The 20,764-nt window shown below is 45.1% G+C and overlaps 1 protein-coding gene across 1 annotated transcript; it reads right to left on the minus strand.

The window, feature by feature from the left end:
* Positions 1-2,429: 2,429 nt before the first annotated feature.
* LOC121832980 (KICSTOR complex protein SZT2-like) lies at positions 2,430-19,612 on the minus strand. Its single transcript, XM_042288456.1, has 10 exons — positions 19,506-19,612; positions 19,274-19,397; positions 15,472-15,636; positions 11,832-11,922; positions 10,972-11,148; positions 5,969-6,166; positions 5,100-5,251; positions 4,397-4,580; positions 3,494-3,696; positions 2,430-2,588 (listed from the first exon to the last, which is right to left on the minus strand). Exons 1-10 carry the CDS (start codon positions 19,610-19,612, stop codon positions 2,430-2,432), a joined length of 1,560 nt encoding a protein of 519 aa, XP_042144390.1.
* Positions 19,613-20,764: the final 1,152 nt, after the last annotated feature.

Consider the following 20,764-nt stretch of genomic DNA (forward strand, 5'->3'; position numbering starts at 1 on the left):
CCAAATGGATGGATAGTGGGTAGACCTCGAGGCAGCTAGCATTGAGGTCCACCCACTATACGTTTACTGGAGCCAATCGGAGCTCGGCATTATGACATCACTGCAAACCGTGTGCAAGAAGCAGACAAACTTGCGCTCCGCACTGTGTCCCGGTGCCAGCTCGGAACCTCTTCACTCTACTGCCCCTGTTTCTTTATGTGAAATAAAATGACCGGTGCCCTTTTTCTTCCTTAAAATGGAGACCAAATGTCGCAAAATGCCCATCTTCTGAGATATTACGGTGTTAGGTTGTGCTTTTAACGAGAAAAAAAGGCATGCGTGGCTGTAACTTTGGTTTTTTTTGTGACGTTTAGGGTAGACAGATTACGTTTGCGACATAAAATTGGATCTTTAGCACCCAACGTCCAACAGCAACTGCTTTTTTTTTTTTTTTTTTTTCACAAGAACTTTTTTACGTTTTAGCTTTTGTTCCATACAAGATGCATATTCTGCACCAGGCACTTACTCTGCACATGTAACAATCTTATTCGCAGCACACTTCGAAAATTTCTTACAAATAAAATCACTATTCGATATTCAATTCGATATTCGGCTTTTTTTTCTTAATTCAATTAGAAAACTACTATTTGGTATTCGCACACCCCTACCCGTGGCGTCATGGAATTTGCACGCAGAATTTCAAATAAATCTTTCGCCATCAATATTGCCTTAAAAATTTTTTTTTTTTTTTTGCGTAAACTTTATTTTTTTTTTTTTTTTTTTCGTGTCCCAACCAGACTGTATAAACAATCATTATTTTTCTTTTTAGGGGCCCTTTAATGTAAAAAAAAGTAGAAAGCCCGATTCCACAACAAAATTTCAGTTCATAAACGCCTCGAACAAGGCATAGAAATAGTTTTACAGTCGAGCGAAACCTTTGTGCGAAGTTCGTAGCAAAAAAGTGAAACTGAGAAAAATAGATTTGAACATTAAGACCTTTTACTTCATTAATTTCTCACAATCTGCATTTTTTAAAAGGCCCCAACATAATAGATCTGTCCTTCAGCTGCCTGGTTCTTGTCACTTGAAGGCTGCCTGCAGCATCCTGTTTGCGGGCAACATGGAAGACTATGCCATGTGCCTTCTGCTATGTTGCTATTAGTTGCTATGCGCTGTCGGCTTCGCTTTTGCAACATTGGATTCCACGTCCATATCAAAATACTGCATCTGGTCACTCCTAAGCTCTATCCCCATTTCGTAAAGATCCCCTCAAAGCCATTAGGAACCAAGATGAACTTGAGCAATGCGAGTAGAACAGCCGTTTCTACCGTTCTTTGAGACACCAAATTCGTCTTCATGCACCTTCTCTAGTCCCGAGCATCGAATGACTCATTTGCATTCTGAGTCTTCATTTTGGCACCTCTCTCAAGAAGGCTATGCCAGGGTAAATGATAGTACAGAGGAACCAACTCCTTTGCAATTTCCCCTGACCAGGGAAAGTTGTGCAGCTGTGGCTTCCCCATTGCCTCCAGTGATGCATGGTGGTTGTGACGGCACTCCGCTTGTCCCACTGACATTATGGATGGTGCAAGAGCCACATAAGGTAGTGCCCGTGCGGTGCGCTCGGTTTTGCCCTGGCTAGTGTCTGTGGTGCACAATAGTAAAAAAAAACAAAAAAACTAGCACAAACCATGCATGGAGTGTGGTTTGTGCTAGTGTCTCGCTGTTCGCCGGTGTGGCTTGTGGGACCCCAAATCTTTGTCAACATTGTCGAGCGAACGAGAATTAAATGCGTTGGCATTTATTGCTTTGGTGCATGTCTTTGGTCTGGACTGGTGTCGCGAGGCCACGGTGCGGTTTCAGCCATGCTCTTTTGCACCGTTCGTTCGCTCGTTACATTCACTTTCCCTCTTACATAAGAGGGAGAGTCTTATCACACGCTTCCAATGACGTGCCGCTGTTGACACGTACAGTTCTTACGATGGTGCGTGGGCACATGGTTTCGTTTCCCCAGTACGCACAACGTCGCGACAAGCACAACGTCGCGACAATGTAAAACTGAGGTGCAGCGACGACGTCGTTTGCACGAAACCACCGACGCCCAGGAGAAAACACTGGCTCTTCGAAGACAACAGTAGCGGACCGTAGGCGGCGATTGAGGGAAGCTGTGGTGGCTGCATCCGAAACTGCCGACGCCCGGGAGAACAGACTGGCTCTCCGAAGACAACAGTATCCGGACCGTTGCGAGGTTATAATTCCCATTCTTCGCCGAGTCGGAACCTTTGCAGTAAATATGCTAATGCATTTCGTCGAGAATCAGCGTAGTGACAGCAGCGATTTAAGGTTTCAAGTAAGGTTCCTTTTATCTACCTCTCGCCAAAGTCTCGAAGCTACATTTCACTATGTTTAGTACCGAGCCTACACCTAGCCTTTCCAAACCGACGAAGCAGTCAGAAACCAGACTTACTCTTGGTGACGCGAGAGGTCTCCAAGAAGGCGGAGAGGCTGGCCACCCCCATGAAGGCTTGCCATTGGGCGACGTCTCGGCCAACCACGATGAAGCGCTGGCTGCTGCCTGGGGGCACGCCTTCCACGTGCTTCTCGGGAAACTGGAAGTTACAACATCGTCAGCAGCCGACTCGGCCCTTGATCTATAAGTATGGCTACATGTTTCTAGGGTTTACTTTTCTTCAAATTAGAGCTCGTTTTCCACGGTTAATTTTTCCTCCAGAGATTCAACATTTTTAAATGACACTTCTCAATGTCAATAAAAAAAAAAAAAAAAGAGCTTTCAGCCTTTTTTTTTTTTTAGAGAAGAAGAAAGACCGGCGAAGCTGTACTATAGTGGGAATGAAGTAATGGCCGGCTGCGAGTTGGCAAGCCAGAGTGGAAAGGCTGGAAAGGTTGCGCCATCTATGAGCACCAGCAGTAACCAGACAACTGACAAGCCGGTTGTCTGGTTGCCGCCGTTGCTCATAGATGGCGGTAGCTGTCCAGAGTTTCGTGCCATCATTTATTTGCTGACGATACTAGGGAAACTAGCCCTTAACAGCTCCGCTGTAAAAAAATTCAGCATTTATAGGGGTTAATGTGGATGAAACTTGGGCATGGGTCTCCCCAACCTGCAGAGAACTTGCAATACATGAAAACACTAATCAGCACTGGAACACACTGTGACAGGGGAATACACTGAAACACAACGTTAAAAAAAAGTAACACACTGCAATCAACACATGTGACATATCTCTTTTGAAAACCTGTATTGATTGTTTTCCTCCGCACCCTTTCTGAGTTCACAGATGATAGAGGGAACACGAAAAGAATGAAGACAACAAGGAAAGGCATAAGCAAAATATGAAGCCAATGCCGGAAGTGCTTAAACGTGAACGGCTCTTGCTTCTAGCGTCAAGTTCAGTTTTCCCACTTAATTGGGCAAGCCTCGCGTTGCCCACATACAAGACCACACTCGAAGAGCAAATGTTCAAATTGCACAAAACACTCAAGCCGCAATTACCATGCTCAGCTTGTTCAACGGGTTGAAGTTGATGAACTCCGGGTGCCGGCTGATGCGCCTTCCCTTGCAGTTTTCCTCCGCAAACATGGCAAGCGAGATCTCGGGCGCCAGGTTCTTGAGCCCGTGCTGGAGCTCCTTGAGGACCAGTGGTATCGCCCGACGAGCCTTCACCGTGCACGGGTGAACGGAGAGGCTCGGAACGCCTGATAAAAACGAGAATCCCCTCGTATTAAGACAACCCGTCACACTTAAAAATTGGTTAAAGTATGCTCCAGAGACAAAGCTACCCTCTCAATATTTCACCACCAAGCTACCCCTTTGAGAAAAAAGAGATATGAGAGTGCAGAACCGAAATTCTGGTTGCACGGCACCCACATTGCCCCAAACTGAATACAGGCACCTCGGCCAGTTTCTGCTGATTCATAGGCTGACGCTTTGCTTTAGAGCCACTGAGACAGCAACATCGGATGCTCAAATTCAATGAAAGTTTTAAGTGAACTTTCAGATCGGCTAAACCCATTTTCGAATCTCTTCCCAATTAGCATTCAACTACCTACAGATCCCAATTTGATGTGGTCAAGACATGCTTCGGGGATTTATTGCAAATGTTTGTACAGGGTGAAGTTAATCAGCCCCAGCTGGCATCTGGTGTCTATGTTGTAGATGAGAAATTTAGCCAGTGCAGCACCACTGCTAGCCTGGGATCTTTCACGACCGCACAATGATACATTGACCAAATTTCTCACCTAGAGCTTCACCCCACTGTCTAAAACTTCTGTCTAAAGGTGCGGTGCACATGGTTACTTCTACTTAAAATCCGACATGGCCAACGTTTTGGCATTACGACAGAATTTTGTGGGATATGGTTTGCCGGAGAAAAAGAGCAGAAGACGGGAAACTCGCCGACTGCGACGCCGCCCTCCAAGAACGAGCGAACGGCCTGATGGAAAGCGGGATTCAGCTTCTTGGCGCCAGCGGTGGCCCAGTCGTCCATCGGCGCAGACTCTGCGTCCAGCGACCTCCCCGGGCTCAGGTGCATCGTTGTTGGCACCGAAGGCCCCGCTTCGTTGAACAGTGCATCCGAGAACTGTAAGACGGGGTGAAAACGTGTGTGACTACAGGAACAGCAGTTTACTGACAACCGTGGCATCAGAACTTCATGGTGCCTAGCGTCCAAAACATGCAACAGAAAGGAGCCGAGCCGCTAGCAGACAGAAACTTTGGGCACTCCAATGCGGAAGTTTTGATGTAGGAAAAATGGCAAAATCCATGTTGGATTTCCCATGTCTTCAAAGTAGTCTTCTACGTCTTGAAAAGCCAAGACCTAGGAACAAAACGGGGGACAATACACACATACAGACAGGTACATACAAAGGTTTCGAGACCTTTGTGTGTGCCAAGTGGAAGTTCACCGGTTCAGCTGCACATTCTCTCTTATTTCTGCTGAGAACTTCTGCTAATTGAAACAGTTTTGCTGGTACTTCCATGTTTCACTTAAAGAGCTCCCACTCTAAATGGTCTAGCTATGGCAAAAGATGCAGGCAAAGCTGGATGAGCCAAAAGATGAAGGTTGGCACATCGTGCCAATAGAAAAGGGGGCACTCACATTGAACTCGGTGGACGTTTCCTTGGGCGACTTGATCCTCTCAGTCATGTCCGGCACCGACGACGACATCTCCTTTGTCCGCGATGCAAACATCCCAAAAAGGAACGGCTTGTCCCGTACCTGCTCTGCCACCACACGACCCGTCCGCCGCACTGCATGCCAAATGTGCCAAAGCGGAGAAAGACAAGAACAAAATTCAGCTCAAGATATTTAAACATCACACTGTGCAAAAAGTAAAAAAAAGAGAAAAGGTTTTATATCATGTTTTGCAAATGAACTGCAGCGACAGCGTTGCACGCTTTGTTGCAAACAGAATATGCACAATCACACTGCAAACTAACCATGACGTCATGTGATGTCACTATGTCACGTCACAAAGTTGCGAAAAGACCTCAAGTGACGTTACTTCACATGACCTCGCAGTGTCGGGTTATACAGTGCAATCCACTTATAACGATATCACATAGAACAATGTACCACCCATAACGATCAGTTTCTAGAGCTTCTAGACTGGAAATGATCAGTTTCTGGTCCAGATACAACGATAATCGGTTATAACAATTTAAATTTCGGGTTTTCTCACTATCGTTATAAGTGGATTGCACTGTAACAGTGCCATGCGACCTCACTGTGGTACGTAACATCGCAGTGTCAGACTATGTCACGTGACATCAGTGTCACATGACGTATGGCGTCACCCGACTTAATAATGTTACGTGACACCACACCAAAGTCCACATGCAATCGGCGACTACACACTCTGCGCTGCACACACCATCGATGCTATTTCCCAGGCTTGGACACGGAAGCGCCAGAGCTGGCCCGGCAAATGCCGTCGCGTTTCACGTGAACCTCGCAGCACCTGTTACCTTTGACAGGCGTCGGGGGTTCGCTGAAGCAGGCGGGTTCGTCGTGGGGCTCCTGGAACACGGGGCAGGTGAGCAACTGGTACTCCATGAGCACGTCCCAGTAGGCATGCTGCACCGCGCTCTGCATCCTGCGGACCAGCTGGTCCACATAGTCTTTACCCAGGCACCACAGCTGGAAGCGGATCATCGCCATCGGACCTGTGGCCGCGCAACAAAGGCCGCAGTGCATCCCCATGAGCAGGACGCGCCTGGAGGCACGGTCGCATGACTGTACCACACGATGCCACGGTGTCGCACTACACTGTGCCTGTGATGTGACGTTACTTGACACCGTAAGTAATTTAAAACCAAGACGTCCCATGACCACATTGCACGACGTCAAATTACGCGGCGTTGCATGGTTAATCGGAGGGTACAAATAATAAAACGTTATAAAAGCACACCGTTTCTCGTACATCTCAATTTATTTATTTATTTATTTATTTAAGTACCCTCAAGGCCCTGGGGCATTACAGAGGGGAGTGGTACAAGACAAATTTGGAACACAAACAATATACAAACACTAAAAGCCAAGCACGAAAAATGTAAAAAAAAAAAAAAAAATGTGCAAGCAAATTAAGAAATGTATAAAACAAGGCAAACAAACAAAGAGAAATATTAACATAGGTAAGTAGTCAACGCATTTTTAAACAAGTCAAAGGATGGTATGTTTACTAATTGCGCGGGAAGGCGATTCCACTCTGAAGATGTCCTTGGAATAAGAGTTATAATAGGCTGAGGTAATGCAATGAGGAATTCCGACTTTAAATTGATGATCTACGCGCGGCGAGATGAAAACAGGATTTAACATTAGTTTGTTTTTTAGCGAAGTATTGGAATGATAAATTTTATAAAAAAGACACAAACGAGATATTTTCCGGCGTAATGAAAGAGCAGGAAGTGATAAATTAGTTTTCATAGTTGAGACACTAGATGTGCGATGATAGTTAGTAAATATAAAACGGGCACCGCGATTCTGTAGGGCTTCAAGATCAGTCACGAGAGTTGAGAGACCAGGATCCCAGATTGCTGCTGCATAGTCTAGTTTGGAACGGACAAGGGTTTTATACATTAGTAGTTTTAGGGACACTGGGGCTAACCTAAAGTTTCTTTTTAGGTAACCAAGCATGGAGTTAGCGTTGGCGATAATGTGGTCAGTATGAGTTTTCCATGACATGTTAGAAGTGATGTGCACCCCAAGGTACTTATAGCATGGTACAGTTTCAAGAGGAATTTCAACGATTGAGTAAGTAGGAGATATAGTAATTCGACGGGAGATAGTCATCGCTTTACATTTGTTAGTATTAAGGGACATTTGCCACAAATCACACCAATCAGCCACAGCTTGTAAGTCATTTTGAAGAAGTTCGATGTCAGTAGTATTAGTGACTTCTCGATAAATTACACAATCATCAGCAAAGAGGCTAATCGATGATGATACACACAGTGGTAAGTCATTTACGTAAATTAAAAACAACAGGGGCCCCAAAACAGACCCTTGCGGTACACCAGAAGTAACAGGTTTGATAGAAGAATTTACATTGTTAGCAAGAACGAACTGAGAACGATTAGCTAAAAAACATGTAATCCAGGACAGCACGTTAGGATCGAGATTGAGTTGACTGAGTTTAAAAAGTAAACGTTTATGAGGAACTTTGTCGAAAGCTTTGCAGAAATCTAAAAAAACACAGTCAATCTGGGATCCACGGTCAAGTATGGAAAGTACATCATTAGTGAAGGTCAGTAGTTGGGTCTCACATGAAAGAGATTTACGAAAACCATGTTGGGATGGAGAAAAGAAGGAATTAGAGTCCAAGTAGTTAACCAAATGAGTGAAAATTATGTGCTCTAAAATTTTACAAGGTGTGCTGATTAAGGAAATGGGGCGATAGTTAAGAGGACTCTGTTTATCGCCCTGTTTATGGAGTGGAATCACCTTCCCTATTTTCCACTCTTCAGGCAATACACCAGATGCAAGAGATTGCTCAAAAATCTTAAAAAGGTAAATTGCAACATAATTTTTAGTATTCTTAAGGAGTGTGGAGGTGACATTGTTTACTCCAAAAGACGAAGATGTTTTTAAGTTATCAATCAAATTTAAAATTCCGTCATAGTCAATCACAAGAGGATCCATGGGCAAAAAGTTATAATTAGGGTACACAGGGTGGGAGCAATCATCATCTACACAAAACGCTTTTACAAAAATGTCATTTAAGATGGAGGCACACTGGTCATTTGGAATAACAACACCATTATTAGTGAGCGATATATCGTTCGTTTTGTTATTATTCATAATACGCCAAAACTGTTTAGGACTGGTCAGTAACATGGAGGGTAAGGTCACATTAAAAAATGTTAGTTTAGCGTCCTTGATAGCTAGTTTATACGCATCCTCAGCTGCATGATAGATTTCCCAACGTGCGTCACTACAAGAAAGCTTTGCAGAACGAAACAAACGTTTCTTTTTGTTGTTAAGGCGCTTAAGTGTTACATTAAACCATGGAGACAAAGAATTTGTTTTAACGGACCTATATGGAATGAATAAGTTAATTAGAGATACTAATTTATTTTTAAATAAATTAGTATAATTTTTAAATTCTGCAAATGATGGTTTTGATTGATAGATCAAAATATGGTTGGCCATTTCTTTACATTTCTTTCAAATCCGATAGCCATTGTGTGTCCGGAGTCCTAAACCTGGACATATTGAAGTCGGCGAAATCTGCGACTACGGTATTTCCTCGCATAATAAACGCACCCCCCACAATGCGCATCAATATTTTGACTTTTTTTTCCCTCCCGTAATCAATGCATCTCCAATTTTCGAATCCTAGAGTCTCAAATTGCGTCTAATTAAGCAAGCCACCACGCCAGTTTTCTTTTGCCGTCAAGCAGTCAGGCCAAGTCAGGCCAAGTCAAGCCAAGTCAACCCAAAGTCAGGCTACTCTCGTAATGGCCGCAAGTGCGTAGTTGCGGTACTTACGGAGGTGATCAACCGTGAAATCGAGTGTCGTGCACATTTGACGAAGCTTGGGTCGAGGGATTGCCGAGCCCCGGACATTCTTCACCTATCGGATGCATTGATGTCAACAAACAAGCCGCTCTCTGTGGTCCACTTTCGGACAGTGAAATCGTGAAAGTGGTTAGGCCTAATTTCACATACTCCGGGTAAATGTGTTAAATTAATCCGCAACAGAACAGCACAGCGAGGTGCACGCTCTGCTGTAGGCTGGGAGTGTCTGGTAGCCTCTCCGTGAACGAAACTTGATCCGTGCGGGCGGGGTTCGGGGGTCGAAGGTTAGACTTCGTAGGAGTTCTTGTCTCCGTGAACGAAACTTGATCCATGCGAGCTACTTCTGCGGTCAAAGGTTGGACTTTGTAGGAGCTCTTATACGCATAGTCGCGGATTATACCTGAGCATGCCCGCCGGATACTAGCAATATACATCGCCTAAGAATGGTTGTGTTGCTTTTCGTGCTGAGTGAGCTTTGTAGGGCGCTTTTCCTTCAGCAAAAGGCACCCCGAAAGCGCTCTAAAAGGGTTTGCTATTTATAAAGCACGGTTATTGTGGCGTGCCCGACCAGCCGTGGGTGCGCCTCCGTCATTGGAGACGTGCCACAATACCTTGTTGTGTCATATTGGCACCTAATACCGTATTCACTCGCATAATTTGAGCACTTTTTTTTAAAAATATCTGTCATCAGAAAGGGGGTGCACAAATTACGCGAGCACATCCCAAATAACACATCTGCAAAGGCTGTAATGTATATAAAAATACACGTATACAAACGGCAAAAGTTTTTTATTTTTTTTTTATTTTACAAAACGCATTTGCCTTGTTTACTCCGAGTCGCTGGTGGAGCTCTCGCACTCGGTACCATGGCTGCGATTGTCGTGAATGTCGTCGTCACTCGCGTTCCAAATAGCATCGTCTTCAGTTCCGTCGAGCGCGTTTGATAGTCCCGCCTTCTTGAAGCTCAACTCGGCAATGCTGGGAGAGACCATGTCCCACGCTGAGAACCCACTCGCAGACCGTTCTTCCCAGTCTTGCACTTGCCAGTTGCGACTTCTGTCTTCGCCAATAATGTATGTGGCTCTCACTCACCCTAAACTGCCTGGCAGCTGCGTGGTTTCCATTTTCCTCAGCAAACTTGATCACGAGGAGTTTCAACTTCGCTGTATAGTTATTGTAACCCGTCGCAAGAGCAATCGTCGAGAAAACCGTTGACGGCGTCAAACTTGAACCACACAATCCGAACAATGGAAAGCACGCGCTTTGGCGTCGCAGACTTCGCGCCACTCGACCGCAACCACACACCACATGACAGTTCCCACATCCGAGAATCTCAGCGTGACGTCATGCTCCCCTGCAGGCCAACCACCTCGCAGCATTGAGCCAGCGGCTCGCACGCGCGTCTTGTAGTTCTTGCAGAGAAGCGCAGAGTCGCACCTTTCTCTCACTCCTCTCACGGCCGCGCGGAATTTCCACAGCTTAGCTTGCGCGCCCGTGGGGCGTCTGGAAACAACTGGCGAGCTGGCGCAGAACGGTGCAGGGCGCGCGCAAAATACGCGAGCAAGTTTTATTTTTCTGGAAATCTGGGCCTTAAGTTAGGGGTGCGCAAATTACGCGTATGCGCAAATTATGCGAGTAAATACGGTATTACATTTGCACGAAGTGTGTAAACGCAAAAGTTTACCCTGTGTAATGAAAGCCCCCCCTCCCCCTCCCCCAAATATGTAAATTTTTTGTGAAAAAAAGTGTGTTTATTATGCGAGTAAATACGGTATTCAGTGGGACAAACAGTATCGAGAGCTAATCCAGAGTTTAGGTTTAACGACGGTATTGACGACACTTGTGCAACTTCTTTGTTTTTGCACCCTACCTCAAAAAGACGAGAGGCTCATAATGGACGTGACGCAGTCAATGGAGACTGGCAAACCTCCCGGCTCTGGCAAGAACTCACCGGGCGTGCCGTCGGCGCCGACTTCGCTGACCTGCTCGTGCGAGAGGAATGAGACGTCTTTGAACTCTGTGGGGGCCTCGGTGCCGCTGAAGGCCCCTGCCTTGGGAAGCGGGCAGCTGAGGAACTGGACGGGGCGGCCTTGGGCGTCCACCATCGACAGGATGATGCAGGCAATACCTGCACAAGCAACACGACGGAGGGACCTTGAAGCAAATCTTCTGATGTGCATTATTTTAGATTTAAATTCAGTTTACAGTCGAATCTCAATAATTCAAACTCGAGGGGGACCGAAAATTTGTTTGAATAAAGCAAAGTTTGAATTACTGGGAGTTTCCTCCCATAGAGACGCATAGTATGGGGCTTGCATGTTAGTTTGAATTATCCAGAAGTTTGAATAAAGAGAGTTCGAATTAACGAGATTTGACTGTACTTTCATCTACGGGGTGTCGCAAAAAAAAGTCTACAGAGTTTGTTTTTTTTGCCACAAAATTAAACTATGCGTCACCGAACGCTTGTTTTCCGTCCAAATGAAGCGTTAGTGGTCCGAACCAGATGAAAAAGTTTCCGATTAAATTAATTAGTAATTATGGTCAGTTCCGTAACTCAAAATTTCAACTTAAATAATTTTTAAAAATATCACACATCATCTATTTATTCAGATTGTACCTACATCACCTCGTGAGCATTACTGTTGCTTGAAGCGACTTTATTGACTGCTCCAACAGTATCACGGTCCTCCGATTCCTGGTATAACTTCAGATGCACTATTTTTTGCACGTTTGTTGCAAAGTACCCATACAGGCTTGGGGGAATCGAAATTAGAAAACCCCTGTCGTTGGGGGAAATGAGAGAAGTCTGACCGTTGCTCGGCGTTCCCTGCTTGAAGCGGATGAAGAGGAAGACATCTTCATCCTTGTGGCACAGTGCGTGAGCAGGGTGCTCAACGTAGGGCTGCACAAAAAAAAGGAAAAAAACACGTTGAGGACACTTGATGGGGAATTTAAATACAACCCAAAACATAATGAACGTTGACAGGGTCCTGAACAGAATTCCATTCTGGATACATATCATCCGTGTCTAACTGCACTAGGTCTTAACAAAAAAAAAACTGTCAGCATTTCCATTCTGGTGGAGAAGGAAGAGAAGCGAAGCTGGTACCATGGTGGGAATCCAAGTATTCTATAAATGTAAAAAATAAGGTGTTATTGGGCAATTGGTTATTTGAAGGATTAAAGAATCGGACATATATATGACGATTCCGGGTTGTTATTTGTTTTGTGACCCCAGCGACCATGGCCTTGTGATTGCTCTGGTGCACTGCCATAGGGTGTACGCTGACGGCAGGCACGTTCTTCGTGAAGACGAAGTCTATACACGTCCGATGCCTGGTCGCGGGCACCGTAGGCTCGTTCACACACGCAAGCCCGAAGTGCTCGGGCATAAACGAAGTGAACCACTTTCCCTCCTGGCGTACAATGTCAACGTTAAAGTCACCGGTCACTACGGCAGACGTGTCGTCGCTGAGCACGACCCAGTCGAAGACGTCCATCATGAATGCTTCAATGTCTCTCTTGGGCGTCGCGGGGAAAGGACAATAACGACAGCAACCACGGGACCATCGCGCACCTCGACAGAAAGGCTGGAAAGGTTGCCGCCATCTATGAGTGACGGCGGCAACCAGATTGGTTGTCTTGTTGCCACCGTCGCTCATGGATAGCGGTAGCTGTCCAGAGTGTTGCGTAGTTTTGTGTCGACATTTGTTTGGTACCGGACACCAAACTGGGGGAACTAGCCCTTAACAGCTCCGCTGTAAAACCTTTCAGCCTTTCTACTCTGGTGAAGAAGGAAGACCAGCGAAGCTGTACCATGGTGGGAATGAAGTAATGGCCGGCCGCAAGTCGGCAAGCCAGAGTGGAAAGGCTGGAAAGGTTGCGCCATCCATGAGCGATGGCGGCAACCAGACAACCGGCAAGCCGGTTGTCTGATTGCTGTCGTCGTTCCTAGATGGCAGTAGCTGTCCTAAGTTTCGTGTCATCATTTGTTAGCTGATGAACATGATACTGGGGAACTAAGCGCCGTTCACACATATGCAACCAAGTAAGGCTGAGCGAGACCAGACCGGCTTTTAAGCCTCTTGCGATGTCTCATAGGACCGGATGCGCTGCTGCGGAGCTGGTTCTAAGACACCGTAAGAGGCTTAAAAACTGGTCTTGTCGCTCTCGGTCGTACTCGGTTGCAAGAGTGTGAACGAGCCTTAACAGCTCCGCTGTAAAAAAAAAAAGTTTGTCACCGATATTGCAGAGTAAGCAGTTGCAGAAATGTTTTCTTATTACGCTGCTTAGGAGCTGGTGTTGAAATTCTGAGAATATTTTTCGTCTGCATTAACAAAGTTTTCTACTACGTCTAAAAATAATCCACATAATTATCTGATCCAACTGTCTCCTTCTCACTGCAATTCAAATGTTTCTCTCTTACGATATGTATATCAACATAATAAAACCTTCGGTAACTGTACTTGCCTTTCAAGAGCTAACATATTATATCTGAAATTTTCGCCTTTTCAATAAATACCGATAAACCCCCGAAAATTAGCCCCCGAGCCGTTCTTATCAAAATCTGAGAAAACCGATAGACCCCCAAAATATCAGGGCCGTCCTTGAATAAAAAAACAAACAAAAAAAACTCAAGCTTCATATGGGAAGAAAATTTTTTACAGCTTTATCTAGTGTTGACCACAAACACTGCCCCCCAATGAACCGTCCACAAGGCTTCTCCTCGCTTCGGAACCACACACCTCAGCTCATTTCCTTTTTGTTTCTTCGGTACGAAGACGTTTTCTGAGGCTTTTGGGTCACGCAGACGTTCCACTCAGGTGGGGTAATCCCGTGCCCCACGTCCTATTTTCCTAAACATAATGCCCGATAAACCCCAATTTTCGTCCGACACCGAATCGGTGGCCAATGTTAGAGCCCCAAAAAATGCACCCAATTCGAAAAAAAAAAAAAAATAAATAAATAAATAAACCTTGAAAGTACGGGACCCCAATCATATCATTTTCGTTGGAAGCATTACACCCTGTATGCATATACCTGTGTACATACTCCCTTTGCAAAACCCTCTGTATGCATAATAGACCTTATGCGAAATTAGCTGCACCATCTGGTGAACGCAAAAAGAAGCTCGCCCACCATTTTAAGTGTCGGCGAAAGGCAGAGCGCCGGTCGGGTCTGCGTGCGCATGCGACTGTTACGTTCGCTGCCAGCAAAGTGCCCGTAAACCACTGCGTACCGTCGTGCAAACAACGCGGAATCACAAACAGTGATGGAAACAAGCTTTGTGACACGAAGTTTGCTTTCTCGGCAGTAAACGAAGCGGACAGAAAGTACCGAAGAAGCAGTGCGTGAAATCGCTTCGTGTTGCTTGTCCACCAGACTGGGTGCTCGCAGGCACGCGGAGTGTCTATAACGGTGTGCGGGGCATTGTGCTCTCACAGTTACATGGAGTCTACCTAAATGGATGAACGAGCAGGTGTAGTAGTGGCTCTTACTGCGTTGCAAGGGCACAAAAAATAGTCACTATTTCCTCCGTGCTGGGTGACATTGCGGTCGAGTTTTCGACAGACTAGCCCCCGCTCTTGTGAAAACATTGACACTCGCGAAGTCTAGAGAGGAATGACATGAATTTTTGATAATTTTGTGTTCCACACATACAAACTACTATTATGCAAGTACAATGGCAGGAGCGATCTGGATGTGATCGCACGGGCCAACGGTCAAGAGGCTGACGCGGAAGGTTTGAGCTGTGCGAGGAGAATGTGTCGTCATTAGCTCGCTGTTTTCTGCCCCCACTTAGAGAAATGGATGTGTGCCAAGGGCCCTCAGCTACCGAGGGAAGACAGATCGACTAACGCTCGCGACCGAACCGTATGATCGCATTCAAACCGCACCGCAGTATGTGAGCTTCCACAGGGAAGGCGTAGGATGCTCTCCACTAGTTCAACGAGGTTGTCGCCAACGTACACAAGCCTCCAATCGTTTCGTCAGAAGTTGCAGTGGCTTGTTTAAACTGTTCATCCACATTTCATAGACGGAAGGTGGAAAACACAGCTGCACGCCATCGCATGGTGCACGTATGGTTGTCTCCTACACCTCCATTGTGCTTTAATACCAACAACGTTTGGCAACATTAAAAGAAAATTCGGGTGTGTGCACGTTTATATACAGCCTAGAACTTAGTCTGCCTTAACAAGCGACTTGTCTCCTAGCTGTAGACGAGAAATTTAGCCAGTGAAGTACAATCACTAGCCTGGGGTCTTTAACATGCACCACACCACGCACATTAAAATGAAGACATTCTCAGTGTTGTCAAACCACCGAGCAGTTTTGCGTAGGGCCTATTTAACTAGGTATGCAACAGACGCAAACCGAAGGACATACACAAAAACGCACGGGGTTCGCTCGGAAATGCCGTCACATTTAAGAAGCCTGTTCTCGTCCCGACCTTGAAGTGGTTCTCTGGCTTGGGGTCGGTGTACTTGGGGGTGTAGAGAAAGTTGTGCAGGTCCTGGCGCAGGTACTCCATCATGGCCTGCAGGTAGGGCAGCAGCTGCGCCTGCACTGTGCAGTACAGCTGCAGCGTCGGCTCCCGCTGGGGCTTCTGGATGAACTGTGCAAGAAAGGGAATGGGCGTTAGAGCGTGCAGTCAGCGCGGGGGTGGCCATCCCAGAAATTACGCCATTCACTGCTAGTTGCAACAGAAATGACTCTTAGATGTGCAGAACACAAGAGGACACACACAAAACATGACAAATAAAGACAGAACTTTGAAAAATAACCCACCCCTCTCCAAAAAAAAAATTTTTTTTATTTTTTTTATTAAAAAGTAAACACTGCATTATTGAACGCTCATACTTTCTTTGCCCAAATGTGGTGCTAGCCGTTCGAACCAGATGCTAAAGTTTTGGAACAAACTGTTACCTTATTCAAATGTTATAAGCAATTTTCTGAAAATTTCAATGGGAAAATAAAGCCCGTTCTTGGTAACTGGCGTCACTCAGTTCCATGTATTCAAGGGCTCCATCGGCTGCCATTTTCCCCTCGAAGATTTCAGGAAATCACTTATAACTTTTTACCAAAGTAACAGATGGCTCTGGAACTTTGGCATCAGGTTCAGACTGCTAGTGTTACATTTTGGCGGAGAATGAGCAGTTGGTGATGCATAGCATAAAATCCTGTAACAATGCCCGACCAAAATTAAGAGATAAATAGTGAAAAACATGGGACAGGCTATCTTTAACAATGTCACAAGAAAACTTTATAAAAAGATTTGGGATAAACACCGGGGCACCCGCTACAAACCACGTGATAAGGGGAACTGATACCGCAGATTCAAATTGCACGATGCAATAAACACGCGGGAACCTGCTACGAACTTGCCTATCACAGGGACCGAAACCACGCGTGCAGGTTGCAGACAAAAACGCGGGAATCTGCTACACACTCGCATGTCACGGGAACGGACACCGCAGATCGCAGACGCGGCAAATTCGCATTTCAGAATGCAATATATACACGAGGGAACAACTTGCTTGTTACGGGAACCGATATCATGCATGCAGATCGCGGACAAAAAAACGGAGGAACACGCTATGAAGTCGCTTGTCACAAGTACAGGTACCACACATCGTGCGGTTGATGCGATTCCAATCCGACATTGCGTGACATCCGACAGGAATCGAGGAATGGGCGATGTTTCGAAATTCTTATGTTAGATATTTAGCCAGAAAAACGGAATATACAATCTCTCAAAGGAGGGTGTCCACACATAATTTTATTTTTACGGTAAAAAGAACCCCGCACATTTTTTGGAACACCCTGTCTCCACGTTCAAAAGAAAGACTAAATTCTGAAGCTTCCGCATTCCGAAAGAAAGCACTTTGTCCTACCCGTAAAATATGAAGCATGCACCCATGTCGCAATAAGCGCCCACCCCCACATTTGAAATATAGGCAAAGGACATATCAAGCATACACCTCAACAAACTTCTGAGCTAACCGAGCTATTTCTTCACGTCAGTTGCTTTTGCCAGAATCCGGTTCAAGGCAGTAAAGTTTTACGTACATGCGCCGGTGCAAGGTGGCAAATCTTGATGAGAGACCACTGGCGCAAAGCAGGTTTGACTCGAGCAGCGTGGCTACCTTAAAGATTAGAGCTTCTGCCAGACACCCCCCACTGTTATTCGCCTCGAGATCGAACCGTGTCGCCACCCGTGCGGACGAAATTGGAAACGCGCGAAAGCGGGGATACCGCCGTGCGTCGTCTGCTACGGGCGCACGTTCAGAAGCATGGATCTCGACGACGCAAGCCGGTTTCAGGCTGAGCTTGAGATTCCTTATTAAATGTTTTTGTTTTTGTTGCCGTCTCTTCTTACTAAAGGTTGTGTTGTATCGTTTCCCATGCGTAGAAATTCAGCAAAACGATTATTATTAAGTCGGAAGCTTCCATAAAAAAAATCCCACGTATTTTTGTTATCTCGCACAAACCGTGGCTTTCATAAAGCATTGAATGTTTAGTGGGTCTGTGGTTTGATTAGAAAATTAACTCGACTGATCGCTAACCTTTAATAGACTAATCAATCAATAAATCCGTATGTTGATTTTTCGCCTGTCATATTGCGTAAAAGACGTTAAAACAACACATTTATTTTACTGGTTTTACTATGTCATAAATGGCATATTGCATTCCCATTCTAAACTTCACGTTCTGAGTCCTACATACATATCAACACGGGAAGCCTTTTAAAATGAAGTATTTTTTAAGTTATTATTTAAACAGTATAATCACCCTCGGTGAAATGACAAGCATGCTGAAGTGGTTTACCGTGCAAGCCTGTGTCACAAAAGAAATAAAGACGTCAAAAATATTAAAGCAGGCATTTTTTACTCCTTGTTGACTTTCTCCAGCACAAGACTCCAATTAACCGACAAAAAAATTGCAATGAAAGCATCACTTCAATAATCTGAAAGTTAATCGATGAACTGCCCAGTTCCGATATACGTTAGATGAGGGCGGAGGGTGATCGGAAAGTCTCGTGAAGGTCGCTAGCCCTCATCAGTAAAAGAGTATCACTTCGACTGTTGCTGTCTGTGTCGTGGGGCGCGTCGTTTGTTGGGGTTTCAGAGTCTACTGTGTTGGAATACAAGATTATTTAGCCATAAATGTATAGTATTAGCCTCTTCACATTCGCGGCCCTCACGAAGAAAATTGAAGCGGGTGATCCCACACTCCCGAGAAAAGCATCTCGGTTACACTCGTTTATTACAGTCACGGCAGATATATTAGAACAGTTTGTTTCACTTGTTTCAGTTGTCGTGCCAACCGTGCAGTTTGCAGATCTTAACCTAGAAGAGACACACTCTTTTCATCGCAACGCAGTAGATTTGTTCACCTCCAAAAAACTTACCCACACTATGGCACAGTGAAAGGGCAGAGGAACTCAATAGCATGGTAATTTCCAATACAGCGCTAACTTATCTTCATTCTAAATATTTATATTACTGCAAGAGCTAGAAGTTAGAAAAAACATAGAAGCTGCGATTTCACAGCCCACAGTACCAGTATTATGTCATCTGGGTTGGAATTTTTTTTTTTTTTTTTCATTGCCATGTTGATGAACCGATACATCCATTTTAAAAGAAACAAGTATTTAACATAAATACTCTAGTTCAGCCAGAGACAGGCATCAGTCGTGGTGATCCATGCTTTCCAACGTCTGCCTAGAGCAGACGACGCACCCACACAAGCGATTATATAAATTTAGGTCGCACGCTGGCAACACGATTCGATCTTCACTGAAGCACCGAACAGTACCGCATCCTTTTCCGCTAGAATTGTTTTCCCACCGATAGTATGCGACAAAATAAACGCAAGAATATACGCCATCTCGCGCGCGAACGGTGGAGAGCCTATGGGGCGGCCGTTCTCCTATCCCCGCTTTGATGATGATGATAGCGCGACCGTAGCGCCACCTCTAGCTCAATCTCGAGGCCCATAGCGTTTCATCAGTTAAAACAAGAGCCTACACAACCATGTGCCCCTTTCCACTTTTCTACTCTCAAACATACTAACAAGCACCTATCCCAATTTTTATCTATTATTTCCAACTTATAGACGAACACTTGATCGCTATTTCATGGTAATTCCGTTTAAAGCGTGTCAGAAGGAATTTCAAGCTGAAGAGCTGATGACGAGCTGAAGCAAGACAATGAATTGTGCCAACTTAAAGGGGAGGGTAAGATTCCAACCTGGACATCGTCCAGCGTGAGGTTGCACGAGCGATTCCGCCCCAATGTGGTCGTCAACACTTCGAGGACCGCATCGTCGAGTTTGTTCTGCATTACCGACACCAGCTCCTCCTTGATGGCAAAACTGCAAAAGACAAAAATTCTAAAATATGTACCACCTTCTAGGATCTAGATTCTAAACCAAGCCTGAAATATGAGCGGGAGGTTTTGGCTGGCTGCCGCATCCTGGGACTGCGCATCAACAATGTCGAGCTGCTCAATTACTGAAGCCATTTTCAGATAAAAATGGCTCCTCGACACCAATAATTGTCCCATACAAGTAAGGAATGTTTGACTCATGTTGTGCTACCAAGAGCTTAGTGGTCAGGAGAATGGTTTTAGAACAGCTAAAACTCTCTAGTTTACAGATAAAAGATACAAGTCTAAAAGGGACGCACACGCGATGCTTGATTACGTCCTTTCCTTGTCCTCGTCTTTTGCGCTGAACTTGCTGTTATGGATTACCAACTAGCCCCATTATCAACACTAGTAATTGCCTAGTAAATGAGACACTATAGTTAGTTTATGTGTGCATGTTACAGCCCATGATGCTCATGTTAAAAGAGTTTCCCTGTTGCAGGGTTGGGCAGAAATACTAAAAAATGTATTTGGAAATACAAATACTGAGATGCATTAAAAAAAGTAGCCAAAATACTGATACTAAAATACATCTGTAAAAATGTATCGCGATTCATATCAGAAATACATTTCTAATAGTGGCAAAAGGTATTTAGAAATACAAATACAGGAATACATTTTAGGGAGGGCAGAAATACAAATACAGAAATACTGATACTGGAATACATTTTTCACATTTGTTAGAGACGTCAACTGAGATGAAGCTTGAAGTTTGAAGTGGAAGTTTTTTATCCCAAAATTACTTTCCAGTAGGCTTGCACTTTGCCTTGAAGGTAGTGGTTTTGGACGACAAGGAGCCTTCAATGGGCTCAAGAAAACGTTCCATCAAGGACTGACCGCAGTCCCTTCCCTGACATCCTGTCTGTCCGACGAGGGATGTGAAAAGACTTCGACCTCTAAATAAATTCTGTCACCCTAAATCCCATCAAAACGTCACCACGCCCCTGTCCAATAGGGACGTCCCTGCCAACATTGATCACATGACGTCACGGTGGAATAAACTGGTATTCTTTATCTGTAGGTGTGTCCTTGAACGTTAAACTTTACCACGCTGCTGTATGAAAGTACAATAGGTACTTTCGTTGTAGGTGACCTCGTTGAAGATTGTGCAGGCAGTGAGTGTCATTTGGAATTTTCAAGAATAGTGGACCACCTGAAGCATCCTGGAATGTTTCTCATCTTCTATTACGGTGGAAAAAAAGATAATATGGCATCCCTCTTGTGAAGGTCCTTCCTGTAGACCCTCCGCCACTGACCTATGGATTGCAGTCCTCAAGTTTCGCCTAGTATCACCCAAACAGAGACCCCGTGAAT

Source organism: Ixodes scapularis, unplaced genomic scaffold, assembly GCF_016920785.2.
Source record: "Ixodes scapularis isolate PalLabHiFi unplaced genomic scaffold, ASM1692078v2 ptg005291l_1__unscaffolded, whole genome shotgun sequence".
Taxonomy (NCBI): domain Eukaryota; kingdom Metazoa; phylum Arthropoda; class Arachnida; order Ixodida; family Ixodidae; genus Ixodes; species Ixodes scapularis.